The 11,832-nt window shown below is 68.0% G+C and overlaps 1 protein-coding gene across 2 annotated transcripts; it reads left to right on the forward strand.

Annotated features, from left to right (window-relative positions):
* The first annotated feature begins 1,043 nt into the window (after positions 1-1,043).
* Positions 1,044-11,105, forward strand: DUSP8 (dual specificity phosphatase 8). Of its 2 annotated transcripts, none has more exons than XM_012652053.1 (7): positions 1,044-1,302; positions 3,121-3,456; positions 4,759-4,897; positions 8,363-8,529; positions 9,033-9,192; positions 9,356-9,479; positions 9,684-11,105. In XM_012652053.1, exons 2-7 carry the CDS (start codon positions 3,226-3,228, stop codon positions 10,702-10,704), a joined length of 1,842 nt encoding a protein of 613 aa, XP_012507507.1. In that variant the 5' UTR covers positions 1,044-1,302; positions 3,121-3,225; the 3' UTR covers positions 10,705-11,105. The 2 variants fall into 2 exon arrangements, with proteins under 2 accessions (XP_012507507.1, XP_012507508.1); XM_012652054.1 differs by lacking the exon at positions 1,044-1,302 and adding an exon at positions 2,980-3,038.
* Positions 11,106-11,832: the final 727 nt, after the last annotated feature.

An 11,832-nucleotide genomic window follows, 5' to 3' on the forward strand; every position in this document is an offset into this window, starting at 1 on the left:
GCGTAATTGCACACAGGAGAGGTGGATTGTGGGTAAGGAGTCAGTGTGCACAGGGGCGTGTGCCGGCACGCACAGACAGCAGCGTGCATGCGCACCGCAGCCAGCTGTGTACCTGGCCCCTGAGGAAGGCGGCTCCCAGGAGGGGCGGGGCCTGAGCGGAGCCTCCTTCTGACTTTGGACTCAGAAACTGCTCCAGGCCCTTTGATGAGGGTGCCTGGGCTTCCCTGGGCCTTGCTCGCCGGGCTTCAGGCTCCGGAACAGCAGGGGGTAGAATTCTCCACCCGGCTCCCAAACAGGGTGTGGACCAAGGCTGGGGAGGAGGGCTTGGATCCGTGGCATCCACGTTTTTGTTTCCTCTGTGTCCACCTGGCCTGTGCCAGCCCAGCTGGTCTGCTCAAGGCTGTCTTGAGTGTCCCACGGCCCACCCCCAGCCTGCCAGTGACAGCCCAATCCATAGCACGGGGGGAGGCCAGAGGTGAGGGGTCTGCCCCCCAGGAGCTTTAGGTCCGGGAGACCCAGTGGTTGAGGATGGGCCCCCAGAGGCCAGCACCGGACAGAGGCTTCCTGCGGAGGGGGGGTGCTCATTCAGAGGGGGAGGGAGGCCCCTGAGCTACGCGGGGCGGGGGGGGGGACTGGGAGGAGGGTCAGGACCAGGTCTGGCAGGGCGGGGGAGGGGCTGGAGGAAGGGCGGCTGGGGGTCACTGCTGGCCCCGCTCCTGGGCAGCTGCTGCGGGCGGCAGGGAGGGAGAGCTCGAGGAGGGCGACCTGCCCACTCCGCTGCGGAGCCTGCTCTCGCTGCCCGCTGCCGCAGGAGCAGCGGTTGCCTGGCACCTCTGCTGTTGCCATGGCTACGTCGGAGGTGCTAACTTGCTAACGAGTCCCCTTTGGCTGCAAATGACAACGCTGTGGTGGTTCCTGGAGCGGAGAGGGTTGCCGGGGAGGCAGGGGCGTGGCCAGGTGCAGGCCCATCTGCCCACCCTCAGCCTGCTCAGCTTCTCTCTGGGCAGCCTGAACGCCAGGCCTGGCTGCAGGGGGTTGAGGGTCTCCCCAGCACCCACCGTGGCTGGCAGACCTGTTTGCTTCCGTTGTTTTAGGTGACAGGTGACCCGCCCCCACTTAACTGAGGGCGGACATTGAGGCTTCGCCGGCAGACCCCTGGCCTGCGGTGTCCACACCTCGCTGCGGCCCTCGGGGTCCTGGGCCTTGGAGTTGGGTTCTTGGTCCTCCGTCCAAGGATGGGAGGCTCTGCCCAGGCCAGCGGGACCTGGCAGACCTCCCCTCTCTACCTTGCCTGAGATTCAGGTTAGGACTCAGGAAAAACTGCCCAAAGCAGCCGGTGCAGGAATTGGGTCGGGGACCCCCTTTCGCAGACAGGCCCTTTTGCTGCTGAACTTGCTTGGTGTGGCCCGAGGGGCGGCCTCCCTAGCCTCGCCCCTGGGCCTCGTCCCCCCGTGGTGGAGATGGGCATCCAGGCCTGGGGGGGGTGTCTGCGATGGGGTCCCAGGTTCTGTCACGGCTCCTTGGTGGCAGCTGTGCTGCCTCGGCCTACGGCTGCCCTTCCAGGGGCCGGGGTTTCGCACCACCCCCAGGAGGGGAGGAGGGGGACATCTACAGCAGGGTGCTGGGGACAATGGGCACAGATGCCATGTGCCCACAAGGAGGGGCCAGGCAGGGCCAAGCCAGCAGTGTCTGGGGAAAGGAGAGCCCGCGGCCAGGACTCCCACGTGGGGTGGGGGTCTCAGCCCTGCCCCCGGTTTCTGCTCTGTGGACCCGTCCGTCAGCCCCTGCTCCGCCAGCCTAGGGGCTGACCCAGGGTGGTGGCACTGTTGTCCCCAGCATTGCTGTTTGTGCAGTGCAAGGGTCATCAGGGCACCTCCTCCCAGCGCCCTCCGTCTCTGTGGCTATAGATTGGGGGCCTGTGTAGGGGCCTTTGCCACTGTGGCCCTCGGGGCCTCCCCCAGCGCTGAGCTGGGTGGGGAGGGCCTTGCGGGGACACCCAGGAGCCCTGTCCAGTCTTGTGTGTGACTTTGTGCTGGTCCCATCCCTGCCCTGAGCCTCAGTTTCCCCACATTTAAAACAAACTCGTCACTGTGATGCTGTGTGCCTCTTGGGTCTGTGAGTCTCGGGTGGGCCTAGGGGAAGGCCAGTCCTGGCAGGTGGCAGAGGAGACAGGGCCTGACAGGCGGGGTGGCAGAAGCTGGCCACTGAGCCGCAGGAGGGGCTTCTGAGTCCCCAGACCCCAGCCACACCTCCCGGCACCCCCGTGCCCCAAGCCTTTGCAGGCTACGCCGAGGACACCAGCACCCCCGAGGGTCCCAGACACGTGGACCTTCATCCTAGGGCTGCCCCCACTCAACCCAACCTGGGACTCCAGGCCCCGAGGGACCGCCGGGCCCCAGGCCTGTGCTGAGCCTGAGGCCCCACCCTGCTCTGAGGGTGAGACGTACCCCTGCAGGGGCTGGGCCCTTGCCCCCAGACCCTTGGGCAGTGGGCTGGCAGGGCGCGAAACCTCAGCCTGCAGAGCTAGGACAACGGCAGGAACAAAGGAGCCCCCACACCCAAGCCCCCAGCCGGCCTGTCCACCCGCCTCTGGAAAGCACCCACATCTGCCTCAGTCCGGATTATCCATTTACAGAGCGGCCCGGAACTTCATCTCCATGGATTGGGCTCCCCAGGGTTGAGCCAGGAGGGGAGGGGAAAGTTCTAGACCCCTGGACTCCTTGGCTCCTGGTGGTTGGGAAGATGAGGAGGCCAGCGCAGAAGAGGCATGCACCCCAGTGCTGGGATGGAGTGTTCTGGAATGCGTGGCTGTGATGTGCCCAGGGACCAGGCCAGCCCCGAGAAGGTGCCCTCTGGGTGCCCCGTGGGCCTCCCCTGCCTCGCTGTGTCCACCAGGAGCTGGCACTGTGGCGTGGACAGCAGCGGCGGAACAGCAGCGGGTCTCTCCCGCGGGCTCCTCCAACTTGCTGACACTTTGGTTCCTCCGAGGGAGAAGGCCCCTCGGCACGTGTCGGGCCCAGACACTCTGGTGGCCTCAGGTCCCAGCCCCAGCCCCTGCAGGGGCGCTGGCCGGGTGCGCTCTGGGGCCTGCAGCACTGCTGACGTCCTCCTCTCCCATAGGTCTGGCGCCATGTGCTAGGTGACACTGAGCGCAAGGCCACGCCCCGGGCCGTCGGAGCAGCCCCTCCTCGTGTCGGGGGTCGCCGCACTGCCCAGGACCCCACCATGGCTGGGGACCGGCTCCCGAGGAAGGTGATGGATGCCAAGAAGCTGGCCAGCCTGCTGCGGGGAGGGCCTGGGGGGCCGCTGGTGATCGACAGCCGCTCCTTCGTGGAGTACAACAGCTGGCACGTGCTCAGCTCCGTCAACATCTGCTGCTCCAAGCTGGTGAAGCGGCGGCTGCAGCAGGGCAAGGTGACCATCGCGGAGCTCGTCCAGCCGGCCGTGCGCAGCCAGGTACCCGGGCCGACTGCCTCCTGCTGGGCCCCGGGTGGGGCAGCCCCTTTCTATGCTCTTGAGACCCAACTGGGTTTCTTGGGGTCACAGCTCGGGCATTGTGGGGCACCCCCCAGCTTGCCTCTTTCTGCACACGTGCCCCTTCCTGCACCGAGGTCTGGGCGTGCCTGCTCCTCCCACACACACACATGGTGGGCCAGGACGGAGTCCGGGGCGGTGTCCCCAGCAGCCCAGGCTCACCACGCAGCACCGCGTCAGCTGCGGGCTCTTGGCTCAACGGACCGGGCCGTGTCTCCTGACACCTCCGCAACGGCAGGTCCCGGGGACGCATCCACCGCCTTCCCCAGCAGCCCAGGCTCAGAAAGAGGCACACTGCGGGGAGGAGTGAGCTGTGAATGCAGGGGAGAGGCCGGACCAGCTGCGGGGGGGGGGGGTAACGTGCCTGGAGGCTGCAGGGGAGGCCGGTCACACACCTGCCTGCTCAGAGCCAGGGCGGGAGAGGACAGGTGGGCTGGCCTGTCGGGAGCCCACCCCAAGGCCAGAACCGGCTCCCTGCAGCCTGCAATGAGGGGAATCCGGTGATTAATCACCCCCAGCGAGGACTCCTGGCTGGAGTGCCGTCCCATTGGCTGCCGGTGACATCACCCAGCGCGGGGCTGGCAGCTCAGCTGGCTTAAGGGCCCAGTGTGCTTGGGGGGCGGGGCGCCCGTGCTGTCAGAGCAAAAGCCGCCCAACATCTGGCCCGAAGGCTGGGCTGGGGTGGGGGGAGGGCAGGAGGAACCGACCCAGCTTCCAGCTGCTGCCCCTGAATCGGTGCAGGGGTGGGGGGACCTCCTGGGTCCCTGGGGGCCGCGGAGGGAAGAAGAGCCGTGCGGGCTCTGCGGGAGCCTTCGAGCTCCGACATGTGGGAGCCAGCCCAGGCCACGTCCTGGGCAGGCAGGTGGAGAGGCCCCAGGGACCCTGTCATGCTCACCTTGTCTGCTCCCTACAGCCCTGGCCCCCAGGGGTGCCACGGTGTCCATCCCCTCAGCCATGTGAGAGTGCCTGGGGTGCGGCTGCACAGAGCAGCACCTGCCTGGTGGCTGTGGGCGGCTGTACCTGTCCCCCACCCCCGCAGGAGGAAAGTGTGAGGTGTGGGGAGGCCCCTGCCAGGTGACAGCTGCCCCTTCCCCACCGTCGTCTGGCCCTGTGTGGCCTCCCCTTGGGCCAGTGAGGGCAGGCTGGGGCAGGGCAGGGGCACGGTGTCCGACGGGGGCCAGCAGACCCTGAGCTCACCTTGACCTCTACCCTTGCGGCCCCCAGGTGGAGGCTGCGGAGCCGCAGGACGTGGTGGTCTACGACCAGAGCACCCGGGACGCCAGCGTGCTGGCCGCAGACAGCTTCCTGTCCATCCTGCTGAGCAAGCTGGACGGCTGCTTCCACAGCGTGGCCATCCTCACAGGTGGGTGCCAGGCCCCGCCCTGCCACCGTCAGCCTGGGCGGGGGGACTCTTGGTACCTCTGGGTTCCTTGGGGACCCCATACTCAGGCCCCTCCAATACAGGCCCACCCAGCACAGGAGGAAGCCCCCAGAGGCCCGGCGTCCAGGCAGAGATGTGCAGAGCTCCCTGTCGGTGGGGAGGCAGAGCCCCACCCTCTGGAAGCCTCAGTCTGCCCCAGAGGGGTCCCACGCCCAAAATCCCTGAAAGCCCAGCTGAGCGCAGGTTGCCTAGCAACAGCCTAGTGCTCACGGCTGCTGCCTGGGGTCTAGCAGGGCCCCTCAGGGATACCTGAGCCCCCAAACCGGAGGCGGGGACCCCCTCCCCCACGCACACTCACACACACTCCGGTTCCTTCCTCCTGGGGCCGTGGCTGAGGGTGCTTCGGCAGAATCCACCTCCTGGAGGGCCCAGGGCCTAGAGCCGGACCCTCCCTGGCCCAGGACAGGGGTCTTTGTTGATGTCCCTGCCACCAGGCCTCCGGGCACCAGGGGCTGGGGTGGGCAGGGGAGAGTGTGGAGGGCTGAGGTCCCCACTCCCCCCCCCAGCGACAGAGCGCCCTGAGCCCCCGCCACCTGCAGACACGGGGGGCAAGTGGGCAGCCTGGTGGCCCCAGCACCAGCGTCCTGTGGGGGCAGGGACCTTCAGCCAGCCTGGGAGGGGGCCACAGGGTGTGCCAGCCGCCTTGGCCATCTGTGCCCAGCCCTGGAGGGTGCCTAGGAGGCTTGGGGGTGGCGGTTCAGTGTCGCGTACAGGACATGGGCTACCCTCTCTCCACGTGTGTCTGGGCACGAGCCAAGTGTCCCCCGTTTCTGGACTGGCGCAGTCACGGGGTGCCCGGCAGCCAGCATCTGCCTGTGAGTGCGTGTGTCCCGCCTCCAGCGTCTGCAGGGACCCTGAGCCTGCTGGGTGGGATTTGGGGTTTGTGTGCATGTGTGCACTCTTGGAACCAGAGGCCTCAGAATGGGGCACCCTTGGATCCAACCTCCATCCTCCAGGTTCCGTTTGGAGGGAGGGCTGGAGAGTTCTGGGCTTTTTGCAGGTGCCCCGGGCATAGCTGGAACCTTCCTGGGGCCCAGCTTGCTGTCCTGGTCAGGAATGGGGCCATGAGGCCCTCTGGGAATCTAAGAGGGCCCCCAGTGGCACCCTCCCAGCCCCGGGCTGCGCTGGGAAAAGGCCAGAGCGCTGAAGGGGCTGTCTCCGTGGTGGCCAGGCTAGGACAGCGTGGGAGGCTGGGTCCTCTCTAGCACCTGGTGGGGCAGGCCTGGCCTGGGATTCGCCAGGAGGGCTCACGGGTGACCTGGCTGTGCCCTGCTCGACTCTGAGCCCTCTGGGCTGCCTTCCTGCCTGTGTCCAGCCTGTGAAGGGACAGTAGGTGTCCCCATTTCTCCAAAGGCCAAGCCAGGGAGGAGTCATGGCCCCCAGGTGTACGGGAAGCTCACAGGGGCACCAAATCGGGACCCCGCGTGCAGGATGGCCTCCCTGCCTTGCCCACAAGCCCCCCCACCCCTGGGTGGGCACAGCCTCTGCTCTCGGCTGGCTCTGCCCCGAACCCGTGAGAACAGGAAGGAAAATGTTGATTGGGGGACGGGGTGCGCGCCTTTGTGCGCTCTGGGTTTCGCAGCGAGTAGTGGGTGAGCCGCTGTGCCCTCCCTGACCCCTGGGGGGCCTCCTGGGGGATGCAGGGGGAGGGGTGCCTCCCCAGGCCCCAAGGACTGCCGGGACCTACAAAGGGTCACTCATTCAGTCCGTCACCCACCCCAGGGCCTGGGTGGCCCCGGGATCGCCGGAACCCATAGCAGAGTGGGCAGGGGCACCCAAGCTACCTGGCTCCGTGGGGGTCCCGGGAAGCGTCCCTGAGGGACTGCTGAGAAGGTGTCAGGGCTCTCATCTGTCCAGGGACACTCCTGCCTTCCCTCCTTCGGGAGGTGGGCAGGGCTGGGGAGGGTTCTGATGGCCTTCGCCCCCAACCACTCTGGCCAGGCCCCGCCAAGAGCAGCGAGCAGAGCAAAGACCCCTGGCGCGGGTGGGGAGGACGGGAGGCGCACACCACAGCCCACGGAGAGACGGCGCAGACCCCCAGCAAACATCCGGGAGCCCCTGCCCAGCCTGCTCTCAGGGCAGCCTGCGAACCTGTGCCCTGTGGCACGATGGCGACCCCAGTCAGCTGCTTCTCCCCGTGAGGCCAGCAGCTTCCCCAGGAAGGGACTGCTTCTCCTCCAGGGATAGTACCTGGAGGTGCCCCATCTCTGTGGCCCCCACGGTCATGCCCTCTTCAGGCCCTGGGAGCTGACACGCAGGCATTCTGGGTGGGCATCTGCAGAACTGGCCACTGAGCCCGGCCAGGGATCAAGGTGGAGCCCAGATTCCTGTCTCCGGGAAGCACCAGCCTCTTCTGCAGACCAGGGCAGGGAAGTGCCAGGACCCTGGGCCTGAGACCCACTGAGCGTCCTCGCTGCCTCTGGTGGGAGAAGGTGGCCGTGTCCAGTTGTCTCTGGTGCTGGTTGGGCCCACGGGGCCCAGAAACAGTAGCCCACCCGCTGTGGGGGCTGTGTCCCCAGAGGCACACTCAGCCCTGGGGCTTGCCGAGCCGTTCTCACCCTACCAAGGCGGGCGTCCCCCGTTCCTAGTCTGAGTCGGGATCAGCCCCGTCGGGCCGGGTGTGGCCAGGTCCACTCTCACTGTGTCCTCACGGTCATCGTCTTCTCTGAGCCTCACAACAATGCCGCGTGGCAGGCAGAACCAGGAAACTGAGGCGGGAGGCGTGGCGAGCCCTGCCCAGAGTCACGGAGTCAGGTGAGGCCAGGACTCGGCGGAGGGGCTTCTCCCCGCACCGCGCCCCAGGACCTGGATGTGCGTGGAAGGCGGCAGGCGTGTGCCCGCCAGCGTGCGGCGAGCTCCCACTACCAGGGCTCCTCTGCTCCTTGTCCTCCCCTGCTGGGCAGGGTGGAGCTGTGACCAACCGCAAACGCCCTGCTGCCGTGCCAGTTCCCGTGCCAGTTCCCGTGGGTGATGTCATGCCCGGGGCAGGGGGAGGGCCCCCGCAGAAGCCCTTGTCTCCCGGTGCTGGCACCCAAGCCTGGGCCAGGGCCCGGCCAGCAGTAGGCAGGGAGGGGTGGAGGAAGGCTCGGCCCGGCCCGGCCCGCGCGTGCTGTGCTGGCCACCCCGGCCTGTCCTCAGCTGGGTCAGCCCCTCGTCTGCGTGAGGAAGACGTGGGCATTGGTGCAGGCTCAGGGCGGCAGCACGCACCCCTGCTGTGGGGAGAGCGGGCCTCAGGCCGGAGGCCAGGCGCTCAGGCCAGAGGCTCTGCCCGCTCCTGGCCCTGCCTGGGTCCGGGCTGGCAGGGCTGGGCGTGGCTGGGCCACAGCGGTAGATGGGGCACCCCAGGCCCTCTCTCCTGCCCACACTCCCGTCTTTGCCTCTCCGCAGGGGGCTTTGCCACGTTCTCCTCCTGCTTCCCTGGCCTCTGTGAGGGCCGGCCTGGCACCCTGCTGTCCGTGAGCCTCTCCCAGCCCTGCCTGCCCGCCCCTAGCGTGGGCCTGACCCGCATCCTGCCTCACCTCTACCTGGGCTCTCAGAAGGACGTCCTGGACAAGGTGTGTGCACAGCCGGGGGAGGAAGGGGGCTGCAGGCTGGCGGGGGAGGGCCGGGTGTGGGGTGAGCGTGGGTGAGGTGCGGGGACCAAGGCCTCCAGCCCCAGGACCACAGCAGGGCTTCAGGGAGGAGCCCCGCAGGGCTGGGTCAGAAGCGGTGGCCCCACATGCCATACTGCTGATGTCACTGGCCCCTGGCCAGCTCTGAAAGAATCCCGTGTTTGAAAACCGGTGACGGAAAAGGGTGAAGCCACCGCCCAGGCCACTGTACATTCCTGGGAGCCCAGTGCAGGCTGCGGGCGGGGCTGGCAGAGGAGGCCAGCCGTGCTTCCCCGCGGGCTCCTGGGCCCAGCTCCTCGGACACAGCCGAGACCCCAGGAGCCAGGCTGCACAGCACCCCAAGGTTCTGAAGTCCCTCCCGGCTGCGGGGGGAGCCCCCGCTGCTCCCTGGCGCCAGGCCCTTCTCCTTTCTTGCCGCCCCTTCCAACGAGCCCTCCCTCCCCCAGGACCTGATGACCCAGAACGGAATAAGCTACGTCCTGAACGCCAGCAACTCCTGCCCCAAGCCTGACTTCATCTGCGAGAGCCGCTTCATGCGCATCCCCATCAACGACAACTACTGTGAAAAGCTGCTGCCCTGGCTGGACAAGTCCATCGAGTTCATTGGTGAGGCGGGGCAGGTGGAGGGGCTGCTTCCCCACCCCAGGGGCCGGCCTGGCCCTTCTCAGGCCGGGGAGGGGCCCTGAGCAGCACGGACGGTTGCCAGCCGGGAGGGCGGGGAGGGCTCGGTCCAGCCCTCACCTGGTCGCTGTGGCTCACCTGCCCCCAGACAAAGCCAAGCTGTCCAGCTGCCAAGTCATCGTCCACTGTCTGGCCGGCATCTCGCGCTCTGCCACCATCGCCATCGCCTACATCATGAAGACCATGGGCATGTCCTCAGACGACGCGTACAGGTACCGCCTTCCCCCGCCCGTGGCTCAACACCCCCCCTTGCGTTGGCTGCGGTCCTGGCGGCACCAGAACGGCCCTAACCTGTGCTGGTCTGGCCTAAGCCCAGCCCGCACTCAACGGCTTGTGTGCCGGGGTTGGGCTGGGCGAGCCGGGTGGGCAGCCTGGCCTGGCCGGAAGCCCCTCCCCACTGGCGCCCTCTCCCGCAGGTTCGTGAAGGACCGGCGCCCGTCCATCTCGCCCAACTTCAACTTCCTGGGCCAGCTGCTGGAGTACGAGCGCAGCCTGAAGCTGCTGGCCGCCCTGCAGGGCGACGCGGGCCCCCACTCGGGGACGCCCGAGGCCCCGCTGCCGCAGCTGCCACCACCTACCTCAGAGAGAGCTGCCACCGGGAGCGCGGCGGCCTCCGCAGCCAGGGACGGCGGCCCCGGCGCCTGCGGGGAGCCCCCTGCGCCCTCCGCGGCGCCGGCCACCAGCGCGCTGCAGCAGGGCCTGCGCGGCCTGCACCTCTCCTCCGATCGCCTCCAGGACACCAACCGCCTCAAGCGCTCCTTCTCCCTGGACATCAAGTCGGCCTACGCCCCGAGCGGGCGGCCCGACGGCCCCGGCGCGCCCGACCCCGGCGAGGCCCCGAAGCTCTGCAAGCTGGACAGCCCGTCCGGGGGCGCGCTGGGCCTGCCCTCGCCCAGCCCGGACAGCCCGGACGCGGCCCCCGAGGCGCGGCCCCGGCCCCGCAGGCGGCCCCGGCCCCCCGCCAGCTCCCCCGCGCGCTCCCCCGCGCACGGCCTCGGCCTGAACTTCGGCGACGCGGCCCGGCAGACTCCGCGGCACGGCCTCTCGGCGCTGTCGGCGCCGGGGCTGCCCGGCCCGGGCCAGCCGGCCGGCCCCGGGGCCTGGGCGCCGCTCGACTCCCCGGGCACGCCGTCGCCCGACGGGCCCTGGTGCTTCAGCCCCGAGGGCGCGCAGGGCGCGGGCGGCTCGCGGTTCGCGCCCTTCGGCGGCGGCAGCAGCGGGGACCTGCGGCGGCGGGAGGCGGCGCGGGCCGAGCCCCGGGACGCGCGGACGGGCTGGCCCGACGAGCCGGGCCCCGAGACGCAGTTCAAGCGCCGCAGCTGCCAGATGCAGTTCGAGGAGGGCATGGCCGAGGGGCGCGCGCGCGGCGAGGAGCTGGCCGCCCTGGGCAAGCAGGCGAGCTTCTCGGGCAGCGTGGAGGTCATCGAGGTGTCCTGACCCGCGGGTCCCCGCGCCCCTGCCGCCCTCGGCGCCCCGGCTCGGCCGCCCGCAGCCGGGCCGTTATAAATATATTATATATAATGCAAAGAAAGGTAAATGGTTTTACTGCGATTTTTATCGAGAAGTAAATATTTCGATTTTTTTATTTATTTAAGCTGTTCATTCTGGCAATGATTTGGCAACAGTGCCGGGTGGTCCTCGGAGCTCTATTTTTACTGTCTGATATTTAAACTGAAACATGTTTCTAAGCAATATGAGGCCACCTTCAGTCGCAAGCTGGGGTGCCAGGGCTGGGGTCCCCTCGCTGACTCCACCGCACCCGCAGGAACACTGCTGACCTTTGCAAAGAGGCTGCCGAGCTTTCGGAGCTTTTGTGCACTTTTTACATAAGAAAAAGGGGAAAAAAGGAAAAAAAAACTTCTTTGCCACAAACTGAGCCGCAGAACCTCCCTTCCCTCCCACCCCCAGTCCTCTCGGCCCCTCCCTCTCCTCTGCGCCTCCGAACCAAAGCCATAGGTTTGGGGGTGGCCCCGGGAGCTCGCGTGCCCTGAAGGGTACTGCCAGCCCTCCACCAGCTCCAGGACCAAATCTTGGCGGCACGGAGGGCACCCTCGCCACCCACCGCCCCAGAGCTGTTCTGTTCCCTGGCAGGTGTGGATGGGCATTTGGCCCAATGGGGCAGGTTTCAGAGGGGCTGGGAGTAGGACAGAGGGGGTGTTTGGCAAGGGGGCTCTTGAATGTGAGCTGAGGTGGGTCCCCAGGGCGGGGGCAGGGTCCAGTCCTAGGAGGGTATTTCCCACCCTCTCCTTTGGAGTGTCCCAGAGCCCCCTGCCCGGTGGGAGGCACCCCTCCCCCGCCAGGAAGGGGCTTGGCCTCTGGGGTGCCAGGCGGGAGGGCCCTGCTGGCCAGTGCTGGCTCCACTGGTCAGAGGGGAGCTGCCGGCCCAGGTGTTGGAGGGGTGGTTTTAGGGCTCGTCCTGGGCTCTTGTGCTCTCCCAGCCCAAGCCCCACGCGGGACTTGGAATTCAGGCGTCTGCACGTTGAGGGGCCTCCGTGAGCAGGTGCTGCCTTGCTCGGGGAAGTCCTTCCTGTGGTCCTCCCAGGGTCTCGGGGTCCTGCACTTTGG

The sequence above is a fragment of the Propithecus coquereli genome, unplaced genomic scaffold (assembly GCF_000956105.1).
Source record: "Propithecus coquereli isolate 6110/MARCELLA unplaced genomic scaffold, Pcoq_1.0 Scaffold377, whole genome shotgun sequence".
In the NCBI taxonomy this organism is placed as follows: Eukaryota; Metazoa; Chordata; class Mammalia; order Primates; family Indriidae; genus Propithecus; species Propithecus coquereli.

Coding starts and splice junctions, on each gene's coding strand:
- DUSP8 (XM_012652053.1), top strand. CDS start 3,226: ATGGCTGGGGACCGGCTCCCGAGGAAGGTGATGGATGCCAAGAAGCTG. Junction 4,898..8,362: donor CAGCGTGGCCATCCTCACAG/GTGGGTGCCAGG, acceptor GCCTCTCCGCAG/GGGGCTTTGCCACGTTCTCC. Junction 9,193..9,355: donor CAAGTCCATCGAGTTCATTG/GTGAGGCGGGGC, acceptor ACCTGCCCCCAG/ACAAAGCCAAGCTGTCCAGC.